The sequence below is a fragment of the Myripristis murdjan genome, chromosome 12 (genome assembly GCF_902150065.1).
Source record: "Myripristis murdjan chromosome 12, fMyrMur1.1, whole genome shotgun sequence".
Lineage (NCBI taxonomy): Eukaryota > Metazoa > Chordata > Actinopteri > Holocentriformes > Holocentridae > Myripristis > Myripristis murdjan.
Genome location: NC_043991.1, coordinates 9040391 through 9061685, shown reverse-complemented (window position 1 = coordinate 9061685; position 21295 = coordinate 9040391). Strand labels below are relative to the sequence as shown.

Sequence of the window (21295 nt, the reverse complement as noted above, 5' to 3'; positions counted from 1 at the left end):
AAACTAATGATAAAAATGTAAAACTGTAGGCTAATAACTTGGGCCTGAGCTCTCTTTTTGGCCTCTGTCGTCTCATGGCTGTGATATTAATAGATGTGTCATACATAGTCAAACAGCTCTAATATCAAAAGATGATAAATGGTAGACTGATTAGCAACAGATACAGGCTTTGCTTTAATTAGCAATTAACTGGATCTTCCCTTCACTGCTGTTATCACTGGGTCAAATGGGACAGCTGTAACAGGATTAACTGACTTGATAAAACTGATTCAAACCTGCTGTATCAGAGGTGGAGGGAACTCATTACATTTACTCAGTCACTTTTACTGCCAGGACATTTTACATGAGACTCTTTTTACTTTGACTGCAGTAGATTTTTCCAGCACAAAAAAATGCTCAATTATCAAAAAGTATGAATCTCAAAGTGCTCAAACACCCACTGATAGTGATCAATTGAATATATTTATTTATTTTATAAAAGATAAGTTCAGGCCTCACTGTCCGGCATAATGTATGACTGACAGGTAGAGGTCGCTCTCTAATCTGAATCCAAGTGTTTCCTAAATGAAAATGGTGTCATAACACTGCAAGACACCAAAACAAAAAGCTTTTCCCAGTATAGATGTGCAAGTGTGTCCACTTGTTTTGACCTATTTGTCGCATTGGATGTGAAAATGTACAAAAGTTAATTGGTTTGACTCATCAATTAACTCTAAACTGTATTATCAACATAACAATCAGGCTAACTAAGCTCTTTTCAGACGTAATCATGATATTCATCTGACTTCATGTGTGAAGAACTGATTGATTTTGCTTTCATTGTCTCACTGGCTTTGCCACTCTCTCTCTTATTGATAATTGAGATTAGTTCACTTGAATTTTGATTCCACTGACACTGTGCAGTCTGAGATGATGGGGAAAAAATTGGTATCGCTTTATTTGAATTGTCCAGTGTTACTATTCAACTTGGTATCAATTCTATGTTTCAAAAACTGAAAGTCAGAATGAGAAATTCCTCATAAAACAAAAGCTTAGTATGGGCTGTAATAGATACAAAGTTAAAAAGTCCTTTGATAAAAAAAATCTTCTGAATCAGACAGCTTCTCACTGACTTCATATGTTACTAGATTAGCTGTGGGACATAAATAATAAGCTTTGAGATCAGAACATCTTTACTCCAGATCTTGGCAATGTTGGTCAATGTTAAATAGTTTTGATTATAAAACATAATTCACTCTTGACTCATACAAAAGCACTGAAAAATATCTGAAAATATCTGAAACCAGTGGTGGCTGTTGGCCATTTGGTGAGGCGGTACTATAGCCTATATTTTATGTCTATGTCTAATACTATGTTCAAGGTAAAAGACAGTTTGCATGATTACAATTAAAAACTAGAGAAGTAGACTCGGTAGAGCGTAGATCTCCGCTAGGTGTATCTCCCCTCTTCTGGGCTGTAGACGACCCTGTGTGCTGAGCAAAACTCAGGAGAGACTCAGCAGCCAATTGTACCATCAAGCGCTTTTCAAATTACAAAGTAAATTGCTGTGTGATTCACATATAATGCAGTACAGTACAGAAAATAGACCGTGAAACTCCCAAAGCCTCTCAAGTCAAGCTTTTTCTTGCTCTCTCCGCATCTGTTTCACTTTATGACACACATTATGTCAGTGGTCGGGCACCTATGGCCCACAAGCCATTTTTTGCCAGAAGAGTCATACGGCTTTTGAAAGAAACTGCCTTTCAAAAACAGCATGACTTGCTGACATTCGGAATTACAATAAGGTCTCTCACTCTCTCTCTCTCCCCCTCCCTCCCTCCCTCTCTTTGTCACACACACACACACACACACACACACACACACACTCTCCGTGACGGCTGTTTACAGTTGTGACGCAACAAACCAACATACAGACCAAATGGGAAGACAACATAACCTCCGTCCAACTCCACTGGTTGACACACACACACAGACACACACACACCTTGATCTCGTCATCGCAGTGTAGCTCCACTTATCTTGTCTAACTGTGTGGAGACTAACCTCTGAGGCAGACTGTTCTGTTTTTCCACATGTGCAGTCTCTTGGCGGTGCCCGTCTTTCCTGCCTTCCTCGTGCTGCACGCCATTTCCTGCACCAGGAGAGGAGGGCACTCGTTCCCTCAGACCACGGTCTAGCAGCTCAGGAAGCTCCTTGAAGCTCTGGTAGCTAGACAGGAGGATAGAGGACATGAGGAGTACACAGTTTGTCTGATATTCAAAATAAAGAGAGACAAGCTCAGTATATTCCAGATCCACCGATGAGAGTAAATAAGATGACGTGATTCTTCATAGACTATTATGAAATCAACTGATAATTATCAAAATGAAGAAAATGAATCATGACTCACTGATCCATTAGCATGCTGAAGTCCTCTTCTACCAGTGTATGTTTGTGGTTGAGGGACTCAAGCAGAAGAGATGGCAGATCTTCATCCCCTGGCCCTGCCTCCTCTTCATCACTCTCTCCGCTGGCTGAGCTCACCTCTACCCTCACCGGCTCTCCTAATTGAGCTGGCACAGCCAAAACGGGGCTCTACAAAGGGGGAAGGAGGGAGAACAGAAACACTAGCTCAAATTACACAATATCGATTTTAATAATAGTCTTTTTCAAGGAGTTACAAATTAAATCATGATGAAACAATTATAAATGAAACACAAATTAAAAAAAAAAAAACAAGGCAGTCACATAAATCAAAAGTTTCACCAAGAAGGAAGAAAAAATAAGTAAAAACACACCGTATAAAATCCTGTATGTAAAAATCTATTTTGGATATCATACTGAGAAGGGCTACTTTGTTTTGTAAAAGAACACCTGCTGTGTTTTTTAGCATTGTCTTGTCATGCTGGAAAATATTTTATATGTTATGGAACAGGTCAAACAGCATTATTTCTAAAGGTGAAATGCAAGGTTGTAGTAGAGCATCAATGGTATCAGGCTAAAAAAAAAATCAACTTATTTAATTACAAAAAGTAAAGATGTTTTACACATTTTCAATTTTAAAATTTCATACCTTTTCAAGACTGACTTCGTAACACAACATCAAGAATTAGATAGGTATGACTGCAATGAAGCACTATCACATGTATATACTTTGGGACTGCACAAGAGTATTTTTCTGCACTCGAAGAAAAAAATAAAAAAGGTGCTGAAACCTGGGGACGTGGCGTGGGTTCTCCTCTATCAGCAGGCAAAGATAAAGGGGTGGGGTTAGGAGGAGGAGAGGAAGGTGCCACGGAGGTGGGCTGGTCCCGTCCCATCTGCTCTACCTGTTCCTTCAGCTCCTCCACACACATCCCACACTGGAAGATGAGCCCCTCTAGCTCCCTAACACATGCACACACACAAACACACCGGCACACATACGCAAACACACGTGCACAGATAAATACACATACACACATGCAAAACAACGCTTGAATCATGCCTGTTTGAAATTAAATAGGTCAACTAATTATCCTGCAAATCACTCTCACCTGTTGGGGTCAAAGGGGCCGTCTTCTGCCCCTCTGTGCTCGAGGACTCTGTGCTCGTCCCTTGCTATGAGGTAAGCTCTCTCTAAAGAGTCAAGCCCCTGGACCAGCTGCGAAAGACCCTGGAGGAGAAGATAATAATTAGTTGGGACAGGAGGTGGCCACTTGGAGAGGCCCTTCTGAAGGATTATAGATCTCAGCTCAAGTCTGTTCACTCTTGTTACCTTCATTTGTTCAGAGGGTTTGAGCTTCCCACTCTTTAGGAGGCTCTCAAATGTCTGCACCTGGATAAGAAATGGAATTGCCAAACCACAAAAGCACCCTTTACAAATAGCTCAGTTTTTCTTTCTTGTACTTTCCCAGAGTCGCAACCAAAAGCTACTGTAATCAGACAATGTAATATACTGTGACAGAAAAATGCTGATTTTTACAATATCTGCGATAATTTTAAGCACACCCCTAATGACAGATTTGACAGGGTCAGTTGCTGTACCTGCTGGAAAAACTTTTCAGCCTGTTTGGAAAGAGTCCTGGTCAAGTGCTGTCCCACCTGAGGGCCCAGGCTTCTTCTGGGTGTGATGGAGGCTGTCGAGGAAGGACGAGAAGCGTCTCCTGTGAAAGACAGATGGGTGATAAGGAAAGAAAAACAGTACAGCTAATCAGAGAGCAGTTGTCTGGTCCATCAATGAGCAGATGAGGGTAAGTTGATTGGATTATATGTAAATAGAATATGATTTGTTTTAATATAAATTTGAAGTGACACTGTTGTTGGGTGGTAAATGTGCCATCAGAAGAGTAGTGATGCCAATGTCTGAAGGTAACTTGAATAACCGATTACAAGATATACTGGAAATGATGAAGTTGACATTTAAGAGGCAAATGCTGGGAAGGCTGTACTTTGATGGGCGCTGGGTCCATTCACATGAGCAGAACTTGAGCTGATCTCTGCTCTTTGTGCCTGGGGAAAAGTCAGCGTCATCAACTTTGAACCCTTCTGAATGACTCCCGACTGGACAGAGTGGCTGGGCTTCGGAGGGTCAGAGTACAGGTTCACCTGATGGAAATGTGGAAACACACAGGAACGTTTTTTGTTTTATACCTTCCATGAAATTCAAGCATTATTCAAGCATGTGTTTTTTTATTTTTTTGTCAAACTAGGATGAGCAGTTCTTTACTTTAACCTCAACAAATCGCTGTAAATTATTTTATTCTTCCATCTCCTTGATACTTATGATCTGCCTGTTCTGTTCTGGTAACAGGGTCTCACACAGTGCATACCGACCTACAGGCAACCCCAGACGTGAATATTTTGGATGTATGAACTCTTAAGGGATAGAGTGAAAACAGGTTTTGTCTCCATAAGAAACACTTCTGGCTGCTGGATTAACTCAGGAATAAATGAAAAAGACATTTAAAAATGCTCAGATGAAGCCAACTCATTATAATGTTCAAATGTATTATAGTTTTAAAGGCAGTAGATGCATCACCTGTCTCCCTCTTATTTATATTCCTGAGTCAGCGGAATGTGGAGCCAGCACTCAAGACAGCAGCCAAAATCAAGACAAAAGAAAGGCCACGCAGCTCATTTCAGCATGGAAAACACACTAGCACCACACCGCAACACACACCCCCTCCAAAGAATGAATTAAGGTGATTCGGAAAAATGTCCCTCCCTGATAAGCCCTCAAGTAAATCACAGTGACCTTCTACTGACCCCTACAATGCCACACTCTTTAACGCACACGCATGCGCACACACACACACACACACACACACACACACACACGTCCCCCTCTATCTAGGCCATTGCCATTCAACCACACTGCAACAGAAAACACTCCTGTGTAGCCAATCCTTTCAACAATCCTTTTAAGGCTTTTTGACGTGATTTTTAGGGATTGTTGGTTTGCCAGATAACAGCCATGTGTTCGAGTCTAATGGAGAGAGAGGGCAGAGAGACTAGACAGAGAGAGGGGGCAGGATATACACAAAGGCCTTGAGCTGTACCTTACCCACTGAGCCATTTAGGACAACCAAGGTTGTTTTTTTTTTTTTTCACTAATTATTTCTTTAGGTGTTTCTCTTTTATTAGATATTTTGGAGAGGCAAGGAACTGGAAATGGGGTGAAAAAAATGGATAATAAAGGTCATCAATCAAACTTGAGCCTATGACATCTCAAGAACACTATATATAGCTTAAAATACCAAACTACCAAAAAAGCTGCCTCTACAGTAGTGTGAAGTTTTTAGGGGTAACTGAAATGAAAATTCATTTTTGTTTGCTATTCTGCAAATAGTGAAAAATATTTTTGCAGCTGTTGAGGGGAAAAAATGCCGTCTCATTATCTGAAAAAATCCATTGCTTAAAATTGTATAGACACAAAATCGTCGTTCATTAAGGTGTAAGAAGATGACTCGTCATAATTTCTTTTTTTCCAGACATCTCAGGCAGTGCAATGTAACGTCAGGGCATTTAAATTTCCTTTGATCCAAAAAACGAATTACTCAAGACTCACAATGCAATGACAAAAACATGCCTACCTTTGCAAAACAATTTGAAAGTCAATTTTGAAGCAATTCCACTATGAGCTCGGGAGTAAACTACCCTCCCCCATGCATGTGTGCACTTTTATCTGCAGAATGAGAGGGAGACAGATGGCTCTTCAGTGTTGTGACTGAGGACGTAAAGAGGAGGATGGGAACAGAGTAAGCTGACTTTAATTGCCAACAGTGCAGAGTGGCCAGAATAGAAATGGGCCAGTGCGTCTATGAAAGTGGCTACTTACTTGCTGTATTTTGGACAAAACCAGATGCTACATTAAGAAAAAAAAAGGGGCCGCTCTTGTCATTCTTGGTGTCTGTCCTCCTCCCGCACTCCCTTATTAACTCACTTTTTAGAGATTTTTCTATTATTCATAAAGTAACTTTGTTCTCTCTGTAAGTAAAATGTGTGGATACTGTCTCGGTGAGGACTGCTTGATCTCAACAGAACTGACCTAGGGAAAGAAAGTTTTACATGAAACAACAACAAAAAAAAAGGCTCATAAAAATTTGAATAAAAACAAAAATGGGACACTATAGACAGTGACTAAAAATTTGTTATTTGTGACAGTGTTGTTGCTAGAACTCTCCTCAGTGTTAGAGTGATAATTTAGTATTTTTTTTCCTCTTGTGAATGGTCAGCTTATCTAAACATTACAGATGGCGGTATCCTGCAATGCTTATCGCATCAGTCATCCTAATGTGAAAAGTGCCAGTGATGTGATTCATAAGTTACATTAATTCTCCACGTAGGTGCAATTTTCGACAAGTTTGATTCACATGCAATAATGCATTTCAGTCTGTTCGATATCTGCAACACAGCCTGACAGCTCCAAACGAACAACTGGATATAAGAGCGCCATTTGCAACTGAGTACTGCAGCTCCAGTGCCAAAGCGCAACCACTGCCCCAGAAAACACTGCATATTTCCTTCTGACCAGAAGTTCATAAAGCAGAGACAACTAAAATAGCACAAACCGCATGCAGCAACACAAACAAAGACTTAATTATATATCCTCACTCATGACAGTGCTAATGTGGGTCACAAGGGGTGCAAGATTTTTTATGGGTATCCTTTCTAGAGCTGACTGGTCATTTTCATGTAAGGACTGCAGCCTTAGTTAATCTTGGAGGGGGCTCTCTGTGTGTTTCCCAGCACCCTGGCCCCAGGTGTTGATTGCACTCCCAGCAGCCCTTGTGTTGTGCTCTGGTCTTGATTGGACAGCCAGACAGTGTCCTCTGTTTACCCGAATAATCGCTGTATGGAGGATGGAAGAGTCTCCGCCACTGCACAGCATCTGCTTGCTGTTCCGTCTTTTTGTGCAGCCTGTGATTGTATGCAGTGGCAAACTAAAAATAATCTGTCTCACACACACACAACACATCAAAGACAAGTTGGGTTTTGATCTTAGACTGGAAACTTGTAGGGATGTTTAGACAGGAATTTATATGGTCTTTCTCGCAATTTTTTTAAATGTAATTTCAGGTGTTAAAAAAAAAAAGTATGGAAAGGACCTTGAAATAAATTACTGCAGCTTCTAGACGACAAATGCAAATATGCAGCTTGTGACGCCCTTTTTAAAAAATTGTATACAGTGCTATGCTAGATTACTGTTTACACATTTATTGCTTAGTCTTTCCTTGTTTGTATGTTCACTAGATTGAAGTGGTGAATACAAAGAGATTTGACATTTACGGTACAACACTCACTGTGGGCATAACACGATCATTACTGTAGCTGATAATGACCCATCAAATTGCACTTAATCTCAGGAATTAAGCAGTATTTTCAAGCAACAACTTTCTCTCTTGAAATATTTTTCAAGTTACAGAATACAAAAACCTCATCTCAAAGCAGGTGGACACCACAAAAGTCTCGCCTTTGCCATATCTCTAAAATAAATCTCATGTTCACTTGTATTTGCTCATTTCGAGGCAATGTAAATTTGCATTGTGCATGGAGAACTGTTGGAATTACAGACAATTAAAGAACTGCTTTTTTGTTCTGCGACAAAGAATAATCGCACATTACATTTTCATGCAATATTTATGTTTTAAAATGTAATACTGAATGCATACTGTAGTTTTTTACATGAAAAGTATGAATAGATGGCGCAACTAAAGTTGCAGAGGATGCACAGAGTCCTTATGAATCCAAAGATGCCTTGATGACAAGATGCTGTGTGCTTCTGTTAAGCCTGATAACCATGACATACTGGAAATCTTTCATTTTTAATTTTTGGATATGTTACAGTGTAAAAGTTAATTGTTTGCATGTGGTGATTTATCAATCTACAAAGCAATTTATGGCTGGTATGGTTATGGTTAAGTATCTGCACACTCGGTCTAGCTATTGTTTTTTGGTGATGCAACTTACTCATATCAAAGGAATTTCCAGTTATACACTGGTTCTAAAATGATACTGTTTTAAATTCACTTTTCCTCTGTTGAATGAAAACACACATGCAAGTAAGCTATTTATACATGTCATCTGGCTTGTAAACAATTCAATACAATTAATCTACCCAGTAAAAAGAGCAATAACTGAAGAAAAGTTGAACTCTCCTTGTGGAAAGTCATTATTTTGTCATTGTATTTGTTTTCGGATGACCTTTGAGATGTTATAGTGCCTTAAAATTGAGATCGATAGCCAAAGATACATCTGTATGGCGCCAACATCGGCAATACTGTTTGAATAGTTTTGAAACAGAGCACTGCACAACACCGTTGAATAGTGATAAATTAGAGACTGATGCCCACATTAACTACCTTGGCTTCCAGGCGCAGGCGATCAATGGTGTTCTCTGCCTCTGCATACTTAGTCAGCAGTCTGTTGTAGTCCTCCTACAGCAATGGAGGACAAGAGCAGAGTGGAAAGAGGAAGAAAAAAGAGGGAATTGGAAGGAAGAGAAGAGAGTTTAAGATAGGGAAAGAGAGGGAAAGAACAGGGGGAGGATGGGACAAAACAAACACAAAAAAGGGGAGGCAAATTAGATTATTGAGAAGAGGAACAAGGAGAGGTGTCCACAGGCCTGTGGATGAGCTAAATGGATTAAAGGTAAACAACAGGTTTTTGCCAAATGACATACTATATCTTTAGACAGCTGTCCTTGAACACGGCTGCATTTGCAACTGAACAACAAGTCAGGTTTAGTGGAATAAATACAGTAACACTGCATGATTGCTCAAATGTTGGCAATGTAACTGGCATTATCATATTTCTTAACTACAGAGTAAGCATTTATAACTCCAAGACTGGTTTAGTGTGCAGTTATTTTAATATACTTATTGTTGAAACACTGGTGAACTTTATATGATATATAACGCACTGAGTTTGCTACCTCTGCTCTACATCAGTCTTTCCAAAAACAATTGGTGTGAATGGAAATTGTATCAATAGAGCTCCAAAAATTCATTCATTAACTAGATTTTGTAGGATGCATTATTCCTTAAAGTCACAACTCAGGTTTTTCTAAATCACTGGGGTGATTGCTAAGGAGGGAAGGTTTCCAATATATTTAAAGGTCATTCTGAAAAATAAGGGTTATGCTTCTTGGTAATATAATCCACATAACCTTATCACTATATTATGAATGCCGGCAAAGAAGTTTAGGTCTTCTCAAGGTGAATGACCTGCCAACACTACAGCCCTTTCCAGATCAATCAAAACCTCCATTCTTTAACCAATAATATACACATAAGTCTCATACCTAGGCTTGGCACAGTGGCTTGATCATTTTCTGAGTATATGGCAAAAGGGAATATCAGAATATAGACTAAATTGCATAACAGCAGGGTTAAATTGATAACCAGATTTTTAAAGTCTCTAGGCCATGCAGGTCCTAAATGCAGGAAAAAAATCTGCCATCATTCAACCTGTACATGAATCACCTGAATTCTCATCATCATGGTGTGTGGTGGACCCTGTCTTCTCATACTTTCCGTGTAAAAAGCCGACAAAATGAGGGAGACATAAATTAGATTCTTGTTTTACCTATCATATAGTAATTTATTTCTAGCACATACCAAGTAGTTTAACTCAACTGTTGCTTGAGTGTTTGTCTTTTACCGTGACTGTAAAGCACACAACTGTGAGCTGCACAGCATAATAAACAGACACTCAAAACTTAAAAGTGGGGGAGTTTTTTATCACATAAAAGCTATCAATTACTGAGACATGTCTTGAAAACACAAAAAATTGCACTAATTGTAACTGAAAGAACAAAGTCAAGAGTTGTGAATGTGTGAGCGAAGTCTGTTGTCCTTAAACAGACACACTCACAGTCCGATCATACAATGGCGATTTATCATTTTGTCATTCAACTTAGACTTAATCTAGTTCAGGCTACATTTAATGATAATTCAGACATGTTGTTTCAAGAAAAATAATTCAGATCCCTGCAGTCTCTCTCACATCAAACTTGCCTGTTATAATTTTAATTACAAGCAATAAAAGTTCATTGCATTTTGCTGTGAGATATGTTGCTGTCACAGAATATCTTCTCTATGGTGCTGAACACAAACAGCAAAACAAAATAATTATTTGACTTAATATATGACTTGCAATGAAGCTACCAAATTTCTTCTCACACTTGTGTGCTCTCCTCACTCTGTATCATGATATGCGATGATATTTGTGTGGACATTTGTGTAGTGCTCGACATAAAACAGGGAGGGGGTGATGTGGACTAGTGCTGCCTCTGTAAATGATCAAATCGAATCAACTGTTTGCAATAACTGAAAGTGGAATCTTATAGGTTTTTGAATATAAGAGCTCAACGTGAAATTTCAAAAATTTACCTGAGTGCATGAGAGATTAGATAGCCTATAACATTTTAAAAATTTAAACTGAAGCCCCCTAAACTCCAAGTATGCCAAATGAGTCCCATGAATTTCAGTCTCTAAAAGTGTACCTGCAGCTGCTCGATCAGTGTGGTTGCCTGCTGAGGGCATCTGAATTCCTCAGGCACGGTGGAGTTTGGGGCACTTGCTGGTGTAGTAGAATCAAATGGCTGTGGAAAATCATCAGTGCTGCTCAGCAGGACCTCTCTCACAATGTCAGCAGGGGACTTGAACACCAGGGGGGGCTCAGCTGACACCGACGTCTTGGAAGAACCTCTGCTTTTGGGGGGCTTGTAACCGCTTTTGGGGAAACGGACTCGTGGCTCTACCCGGGAGAAGTCTGGTGTGCGGTAACTCAGAGGTCCACTTCTGTAAATACAATGCAACATTCACAATTAGTGCGTTTAAATACTACACTCCTGATGTATCACAAATTAAATAAATAAAACAAAAGGTGGCCAGAGTACAAGAAAGGTACAACATTAAGATTAGTTTTGGCTGGTGGTTAAGGGAGTGAGCTTTACCTGGCCTCATCAGCATCAGCATCAGTAGTTCTGGTTTGGGTCTTGAAGGCCCTCTCTTGGGGTGTTCTGACCTCTCTCTCTGGACTAGCTTTCCAGCAGTTAGACTTAGAGGAGTGTTTCGAGGATTTATTCAGCGTACACGTCCGTGAATATGTGGCTTCAGGAGAGCACTGCCTCATCTTTCTTGAGGAAGTGTGGTGCTTACGATGGTTAGTATTTGACTTCCTGGATCCAGCTATGGGCCCGTTACAAACTCCATGTTGGCCATTTGACATGCGTTGTTCAGGGGAGATCGCTACTGGCTGGGGAGAAGTCCTAGAAGCCCTATGTTTCAGTTCCTCCCCATCTGATTCATGCAGCCACTGAGGCTTGGGGCTGTGGCTTAAACGAGTGCTATGGGATTCTGGAAGGCTTTCGGTGCAACCCATCTCTGGAAACGTTTCAGCTTCAATCAGTGGAACATCCGCTGTTTCCCCAGAGGAGAAATGGAGGAGGTGGGGAAAGGCGGGGGCACTGGGAGTTGAAGCAAACTGGGATGTGGGGTGGATAAGGTTGGATGGAGAGAGAGGTGAGATGTTGCCAGAGCCGTACACAACTGAGTCTGCTGCTCCATTTACGCAACTTCTTTTGGAGGATCCGGCAGCTTCCAAAGTTAGTAGGTCAGAGTTATAACTTTCATTCAAGCTGGTCCTCTCATTGTCTCCTTTGGTAATACAGCTCTCAGTCAAGCCATGTTCAATTACACACCCAGCTGTGCTTGATCCCACTATACTAGTGTGTGCAGCTTGCTTTCTCTTGCTGTCCCTTTTCTTCTCCTCTCCCTTTCCATTTTCCTCCTCCTTGGTCAGGTGCAGTTGTTCGCCCAACTGTAGCAGATGGCCTGTGGTCTGTCTGTGGAACAGCCATTTCTGCTCGTCCTCTTCCTCCCTCTGCCTCACCTCCTCATCCTCCTCTGTCCATACCTCTAAGCTACCTGCCACGTCAGCATCTGCAATAGACATTAGACGGTTACTGATACAGGCATGAACAGTTACCACCAACAAAACAAGAGCCTTGTTTAGCTTGAAGTGCTTACAGTGGATGAGAACTAAACTGCCAGAAATTGCACAGGAAGATTTCAGTCAGCTACAAGGAAATAGAACATAATGAAAGACTCACAGGGTGACAGGATGTGCGTATCTTGGCCCAGTTGCTCAGTGTGGGAAAGAGGTTCAGAGTCTTGGAGTTCACTGTCATTGTGACTCAGGTCTTCTGGAGGCATCCTGAGCTCTGGGGCTGAGCTAGACCCACTGTGTCCACCAGAGGAAGCCTCCTCTGGGTTAAGGCTACATTCTGCATCTTCATTATCATAAGTTTCCCCCAGTTCCACATCCTCCAGCGCCTCCTTCAGCCCAATGATGCCATTTTCATCCATCTGACTGTCGAAGTCCTCCTCTTTCTCTGTCCTCTTCCCTTCATCCTCATCCTCCCACTCATCCTCAGATGCTACAGAGCTGGTGGGTGAGATGCGTAATGGGGCAGGTGTCCAAAACAGAACCCCCGCTGTGGTGTTTTTCTTTCTTGTCCCCATTCTCTCTCAGTCCATGACTCTGGCTGACTCAGGTCTGACCTTAGTCACTGTACTATCCAGGCACAGGAACCTTTATCATTTTTTCTTGCTGCTTTGGCTCTACACTTAGGCCAAGTTCCAAAGCCATGGCAAAAAAGTTCACAGATTGCAAGGCATGTCAGCCGGCCACAAGCCAGAATGCTGGATAACTCACGGGTCAGTCTTCATTTGGGTAGAATTCTTTGGATAGAGCTGAAACAGAAGATTTAGTAACTACAGATGTGTACCAAAAAATTCAAATGGTAATACTAATGGTACTACTAGAGTTGTACTATTTTTTTTAAGTAATGGTATCAAAATGTTAGATGGAATGTTACCAAAGAGATTCACTATCAGAGAACTTACAGGAATACTGTGTGGGAGTTTGTTAAAATACTGGCCTTACATGGTACTTTTCTTGACATAAAGAAGAAAGTCACTCAGCCATATCTGCTGCTTCTGTGGTCGTACTTTGATCATTGCCACACTCACCCATTCACTCAAATGCATTTTGCAAAGCGAGGCTCAAAAACAAACTTCCCAGTAAAACATGAAGATTGGAACACACTTTGAAAAGCTATCAAAAAAGAAGCCGCAGGTTTGTGTGTGTTTTGTGTATACCAACTTTGCCATTTAGTTCCAGATGTACTAGCATCTATTTTCTTAATGTAACATTCAAGATAACCCACTATGTCAGAGAATGCCACAGGCTCTCTTCAGCATGTTTTGCTGCCATGTTTGCTGCACTTTATGATGCTAAACAGCTGATTTGATAGGATCGTGTCTTACTGGCGGATGACTACATTGCCTGTGTTGAACTAGCATATTTTACATTCAGATTAGGACTAATATTGGATTTATGGTACAAAAAAAAAAAAAAAAAAAAAAAGGTCTCTTCATGTTTGACTTGGATGTTTGTTTTTGAGCCTTGGTTTGTAAAACACATTGGAGTGAACAGGGAGATCACTGAAATGTAGGCTAAATTGAAAACATTCAAAATCTCACCATAGAAGCGACCGATGTGTCTGAGTAACTGAGATTTGTGCACAAAGTACTTTGTATAGGACAATATTTGATCAAACTTCTATATTCTGTGGTTTTCTCAAAGTTTTCCATGAATGCATGAGTGTATAAGTTTGATAGTACTGGGTAGGATAGGCTATGTAGGATAGGTGTGCTTGTTTTTGTCTTGAGGGAACTTGCTGCTCTGTGTCTTGTGCTTTTTTTTTGCCTGTTTGTGTTTCATCATTCTATTATATGACTGATTGCTGAATAGAAGATCTTGACCGGCTCATACTTTGTGAAGTCCTTCAAGACGAAAATAAATTACCTCAAACATGTTCTTCCATTTTTTACGGACAAAATCAATTCACCAAGCTCTGAATGTATGATGGTAGATAGCAGGTACAAAGATATGTTAAATAAACAGAAAATAAGTCACTCTACTAAAGAAATTTGGAGTCATTCAGCAATCTGATAAGTGTATCTAATGTGATTCACCAGGCCCACAATCAATATAGAAAAACTGTTAACATTACAAAGGCCCTAGATGTGTCTATATATTTAAAAGAACAAAACAACCAAAATAAGATTCCTGACTCCACATAACAGTTTTTGGAACCACTGTCATTTCAACCCAACCTTAATGGAGTGTGATTAAAGGACCAAAGAAATGATCAGTCTGTCATTTTGCTCACACACAGCTGCTCCCCTCTGTAAACATCCACACTACATAAATCATTTCATAATGTGTCCCACAGCACACTTAATCTCTCATTAATAATGTTGATCATTCTCCTTCAGGAAAAAAAAGCTGCTCTGTGAATTCTTAGGGGAGGGGGTCTCTTCCAAGGATTAATTGCTACTATATGGAAAGGCAACTAATTTCATGCAAAGTAATGTCAACAACATGCTTAGCAATCAAAGTATAACATATCAATTTTGTCATCCTGTAACTACTGGAAAAAAATCATTCAAGCACAGAATATTCAGGCTCTGTGGCTTCAAATAGGATCATGAAAGTGTTGTCTAATTTTCCGAGGTAGACTGAAGAGTGTGCCCAAACAAAACATAGCCTACCTGATTTCTGTGTAGACAATTTTAAGAGGCGTTTCCTGACTTGGATTCTCATGTGTCTTGTCTTTTCATGTATACTGTGTATACTGTATGATGGAATTTCCTGACATGTATCAAATATCTAATCTATAATATTACAAGCAAAGATTCACCATTATTTCAGTGTTGCCTGTAATAACATGGACATAGAGCAAACAAAAATCAAGATGAGTTAGGCTATTCCCAAAAGGCCCCATGAATAAACACTTTGTGATTATAACACGTCCCATCCAAACATTTCTCTGATGAGAGAATGTTAAACAGGATAGAAAGTTCACAAAAATGCAATATAATATTTTCTTCTTTCTTCCTGTTATGAGGGTTAATTGAGGGTATAACCTTCACACAATCTGTATAACCTATTCTGAGGTGCTGCTCTTAAGTCCCATTTTTAAACGGATCCTGCATAATATGTAACTTTGTCTCTACCACTGATTAGCATTTTTATTAGCATGGTTGCCACCTCCCTAAATCCTATGTAATCAGTTACTACCACTGAGAATTCAGCAATGCAATACCTTCCTACTTTTTAACTTAGACAAAGTTGGTCATACTTCCCTGATGACCAGTTCTTCATGTTTTATTTATTTTTTTCATGTTTGTGATTTTTTTCATGTAGGTTAAGGAGGCTACACATTATCAGGTCCCTCCAGTCCTTGCCTCAAGCTGCCGTGCTCACTATGGCAACTCCACAACACAACCACACTGTGGGCTTTGTGCCTCTGCAATAAAGCATCTCTGACAAGTCTAAGACAGTGTGTTACAGCTATATCTCCAGGGCCAGAAGAAGGTTGAAACTATCCTAGTCTCTAGACGAATTCTCTCCTCTGCAGCCAGAGACCCAGCCTTGAGACCCCATAATGTTATCAATGTTATCATAGCCCGCACCATTTGGAACTGCTTCATTAAACAAATCCATCCATCCATCAACTTTACAAATTTTAAAATGCTTCAGCTGACATAAAGCCGTGCTTCACTGTGTAATACGGAGAACAGGACACTATAATGCACATGCACATGTTTGCACTTATGGTGCAAGGGCACTTTGATGGAAGTGGACATCTTGGCTGTTGCAGGGAACAAAACAGTGTGACTAAAACACATTAATAAGACATGGATTTTCACTCTATAGAATGGACTGACTGTTTTCCGTGGGGACTCAGCACCTTACAGGCCACTCAGAAAACAGCAAATTCCTCAGAGGAACTCCATTATTACAGGCCTAAAATTGCATTATAGGCCTACACCAGCTTTATTATCCACAGAAATAGGCTTGCAACTTTGCAACAATAACACCAATTCTTACAGATAGCAGGTGAGAAAGTGAAGGCGCAGGCACAAGCACATGGGTACTCATTAAGAAAAGTGGCTGCATCTGTGCATCTTTGCTCCTTTCATCAATACCCCAGATTACCACAAGGAGATTAGCGTTTTACTACTTACATCTTATCTGACACACAAATCTAGCAGACAAACCCATCATGACCTTTGTTTTATTGAAACACACACACACACGCTCACATACATTCACTAACACTTGACTTGTTTTTGTTCAGTATGAAACAAACAGAACCCTCATTGTGTACGACTAACAATGAACTCAATGAATGCTCTCTCTGCACCCATTTCATACTCAAATCAGTGGAGTCTCAATTTAGCTGGGGACACAGAAAACTCACCGTGCATTTAAACTAGACCACAAGGAATGAGAGCACAGCTCCTCAGACAAAGATAAACAACTCAAGAAACAGCATTATAAAAAAAAATCAGTTTCCTCCTCTGAAACATAAATATTTCCAGAGGGCAGAAGAACAATGACAAAAAAAAACTACCAAGATGAAGTAGGGGTTTAATGTCTTGCCCAAAGGCACTTTGAAAGGGGTGGAAATATTGGTTGTTGAACTCAAACTTTTGACTGATGGAGCGATGTCCCTGAACAGCACATTCTGCTTCCACCTTTTGAAAACTATTTCAGCTTTTGATAAGGTTGCATTACTCTGTCTCATGCAGAGACATGTTGGGCAATAATGTGGTGCCAGTAATAACCTGGCCAAGATTTACAGGAAATCCAGCGGGGTATTTCTAACTATAAGTTGAAACTCCAGGCTAAATACCTCATTGACATATTCAGTGATGACCATCACCAACACTTTTAAAGTGTCTATAATAAATCAGACTAAATTTGACTGACTGCGACTGCTGTTATGCGATTAGGAAATTTAATATACTGCTTATTGTTCCTCCAAAGTTACCAAGAAAACCAGCACCCAAGCTTAATGTTGAAGAGTTGATTGGCTTAAGAAATATTTTTGGCTACATGTCAATTTTCAAACTCCACAAATATGAAGTTTTAAAGTGACCAAAGAAATGCTAAACTTCTCTACGGTAAGAATGAAGCAAAAATGCAACTCACCTATGGCTTTGCTCATGCAGCCAGCCTAGCCCTGGGGGAAATGAGGATTTATCTCAGCAGCCAGACAGGGGGTATTAAGCTGCGCTAAACCCCTTAGGGGGCTTCACACATTGTAAACAGACAATGATCATCAGTGTACATTTAGTACAGTAGGATAGCTGGGCGCAACCACCACAGGAGCTCTGCAGACAGACAGCAGGCTTTAATCGCCTGACTGTCAGGCAAGCTAGCTCTGCATCTGGGATTGACAGGTGGGGCGAAGTGGGGGTTGGGGAGAGGGGGTTTACTGAGTGAGGGAGTGAGAGAGAAGGGGAGAGAAATGAAGAGAATGACAGAGTGAAATGGAGATAGGGAAAGAGAGCAAGAGGGATAGCAATAGATAGAGAAGAAGAGAGAAAAAGAGCAAAAAAAGCAAGAAAGGGAGAACAAGGGAGCATGCGAGGCTAAATCAACATTTCTGCCGGCTCGCCTGTCATTCCCTGTCCTACCAAAGCTGTCTGAGCACACGTCAACCCAGCCAAAAGGGACACTGCACAATTTTTCAAAGAGTGACACTCGGAGAATTTTGAGCACACTGAACAGTGGTGCACTTGGAGAAGCCCCAGTGCTGGCAAGGCTGTGGCAGACTGTTTAGGATGGCCTAGTAACTAAGAAATGGCAGCTAATCTTCTTAGGAGGGATAGGTGAGGACACAGGCATATCATTACAGAGAGGATAATAGTGGAGAGAAATGAAGTAAGGCTGTGGAATTTTTTTTTTTTTTTTTTTTTAAATAAAGAAATAAAGAAAAAAAAAAAACTTAAACTTGTTGGGAATTCAGCACAGCAACTTTTTAAATGCTGCTAAACTTTGGCTATGGACTCCAACTGGGCAGGTACTCAATACTGTCATTTATCATCTTTCAACATAAAGATATCATGATGAAAAAGTGATACTGAGCATTTACATTTATAGCTGTTTTCTAAATTAATGACACCAGGCAAATACTCATAAATAAATCTCTCATTAAATGAAATCTGACATAATTCATGGAATATTATTTGGAAATCGAGATTTTATTATACTTTATATCACCATGCAATTAGAGGATACAATTATGCATTGGTATAATTTCTTAATTATAGTGAGAATAATTTTGATCATGTCCAACCCCACTAAGGATGATTTTTTTTTTTTTTTTTTTTTTTGCAGTGTACCAACCACTTAACCAACTCCATCAGAGGCCCTTTTCTAGTCTGGATAGTAAAAGTTGATGCTCCAGCCCTTGCAACTATGGACAAAAAGTTCATTTTCATCCCATAGAAGCAGGCATGGAAACATATCAGTACTTCTTTCAGCTTGTGCAGGTAAACCAGGGGTACAGTGGGGCAGCAATCTGCCTCTGATCCACATTTTCACAAGCCAGACAAAACTGCAGCAATACTGTATTTTTCTGTGTTCAAACTCCCTCCTCTGAAAATAACTACAAACCACTACAAGCCTCAGTAAGCTATTGCCCAACTCATGTGTGAGACTTGCTCAACAACATCCAAGCTACAGTCCAACCAGTCTAACTTGAACGAAACTTTCTCCCATCCTGGAGACAGCATGCACCCAGAGGAAAATGCAGTATACACCACATGCCACTCGGAGGTCCATATACTGAAGGAGAGAAACTTAACCACTCCTGCCAGTAATTTCATGTCAATTACGGCAATGCAAACTCACCTTGTAGAAGAGATACACCGTGCCGAGATTGCACCTGCAGCCCTCACAGCAGCAACAGGCGCTGGTTGCCTTGAGAACCGCACACAAACTAAAAGAAGACCCTCCCCGGCGGCGTGTCACCAGGCGACCACAACGGGCATTCATAACAAACCAGCAAATTTAGCCAAAATGCTAATCACTCCTTCCTTCTGTGCAAAGTTAACCAGTTTGTTTCGTATAACTTTACAGCTGTTCACGAAATAAGTGGCTAAATGCGAGTTAGCTTCTGGAGGAATGGCTGATACGACCACATCTAAAAGTCAGTTAACTCCACTTTTTTCCCCCCTAACATGCACATCAAAACAAAAGCAAAAGCACAACACTATTCGCTATTCAGCTACGCCACGATAGGTACCTGCATTTTGAAGCGTTACACTGGTTAATTTCTCCCCAGAAAAGTGTAGGTTTTTGGTTTAGTAAGGCTAATTATCACTATATTTTAGCGTGTGGCAGTGATTTCGCTGGCGGAAAAGTTGCCTGAGACAAAACAGAGAGTCACGACTAAAGCTGGACGGTGATTGGTTACTCAGGCTGCTTGGGGGCGGGATTAAGCGTGGATTGACAGCTGTGCACAGCGTTGTCCAGGCTCTGTAACTTCACCTCTGTCCCACATGCTGCTGCATCATTTAGGTGTTCAAAACTACTGAAAAGAGGAGTAATACAGCTTTCTAGCATATTGTTCATAAAAGGGAAGATATACGCACGAGGGCAGCATTTTATTACTTTTCTCTTGAAGCCACATGGAAGATTGTTTTGGAAAATAATAATACTAAAAAAAAACGCTAGGTGGCACTGTTAGATTAAGAAATGGCAAAATCATCTCTGTTTCTGTTCTGTGCTATTCTATTAATATTCTATTAATATTTAATACTTTTTTGCTGGACAACATGTTGAGATTCAGTGTGCACTTTTCACAGAGCTGACTGTTAATGTGGAGGAAATGGCAGGAACAGAGAGAGAGCGAGAGAGAGTGTGTGTGTGAGAGCGAGACAGACAGAGAGAGAGAGAGAGAGAGAGAGAGAGAGAGAGAGAGAGAGAGAGAGAGAGAGAGAGAGGGGCACTTCAGTTCACATCAATCAACCTACAAAGAGTCTCAGGACAACCTTAACAACCGAAGCAATCTGCCTTATCCAAACTTTACCCTCCCCTGCAAAAGGAAAATTTTATTTCCCTTTAGAAAGAAATAACAAAAAGTCAAAGTAAACGAGAATGCTGTTTGGCACTAAATAGAGAGCACACAGTGGCAGGCTATCTGGCCACTGGCACTAACCCAGAACATTGTGTTTGTGACTCGGTGATCGCAGCCTGCCAGTTCAGTCAGACTCCCAGGCATCTGGCGGCCCAGGGAGGACAGCCTGTGTTCACTGCTTTCAGGGAATCGCAGAGACACAGCTGCATTCCCTACCGCACTTTGGGGAAAAAAGACAAAATGAAACCGAACAAATGAATCCAGCCTAGAGCCAATACCTTAAAACCACTTGAGAGGGAACTACAGCAATGACAGGTCACTGTTGTAAAAATCATAGATAGATAGGTAGCTAGATATATATAGTAATTACACTATATATTAATTAAAGACATAATATTCAAATTGTATGTGTTAACTGTTGTTGTTAACACTCTGTGTTGTTATAGATTGTGTTGCTGCTTCAGCATCTGCTAAGGCAGCACAGGGACATTTTTGTTATACTGACATTAATAGCACTCTATTGTTGTTATTATTATAGTACTCTTTCAATCAAATTGACAGACTGAAAGAGCAAGGGACAAGGTATTGCACGGCTTTGAGTTTCAAATGGAAAGAGAAATGCATATGACTCAGAATATGCACAATGCATATGTATAGAATGCGTGGGTGTTTCTGTTCACAAGAGGAAACTGAACATTTGAATTTGAATATTTCTTATACATGGCATTAACCCTCTGCATTTGTAATCTTCCATGGCCTTGTCTGCGTGTACACACATGCTTCAAAATAAAGGCACAGCCTGCCAGTTGTTTTTTTTTTTTTTTT

At 40.4% G+C, this 21295-nt stretch overlaps 1 protein-coding gene across 4 annotated transcripts in view; it reads right to left on the bottom strand.

Moving 5' to 3' along the window:
* The window catches only part of akna (AT-hook transcription factor), a 28305-nt gene extending 8553 nt beyond the window's left edge, over window positions 1-19752 (bottom strand). Inside the window, exons 1-13 of one of the 4 annotated variants that reach the window (XM_030065304.1) lie at window positions 17536-17874; window positions 15087-15209; window positions 12578-13220; window positions 11420-12407; window positions 10967-11264; window positions 8823-8897; window positions 4410-4566; window positions 4006-4124; window positions 3737-3796; window positions 3516-3634; window positions 3195-3366; window positions 2390-2574; window positions 2044-2208 (exon numbers count right to left, since the gene is read on the bottom strand). In XM_030065304.1, the coding sequence (XP_029921164.1) occupies window positions 2044-2208; window positions 2390-2574; window positions 3195-3366; window positions 3516-3634; window positions 3737-3796; window positions 4006-4124; window positions 4410-4566; window positions 8823-8897; window positions 10967-11264; window positions 11420-12407; window positions 12578-12989 (2750 nt within the window). In that variant the 5' untranslated portion in view covers window positions 12990-13220; window positions 15087-15209; window positions 17536-17874. Of the gene's footprint in view, window positions 1-2043; window positions 2209-2389; window positions 2575-3194; window positions 3367-3515; window positions 3635-3736; window positions 3797-4005; window positions 4125-4409; window positions 4567-8822; window positions 8898-10966; window positions 11265-11419; window positions 12408-12577; window positions 13221-15086; window positions 15210-17535; window positions 17875-19242 lie in introns of those variants that run through there. The other 3 variants (XM_030065302.1, XM_030065303.1, XM_030065301.1) reach the window with 3 other exon arrangements.
* Window positions 19753-21295: the final 1543 nt, after the last annotated feature.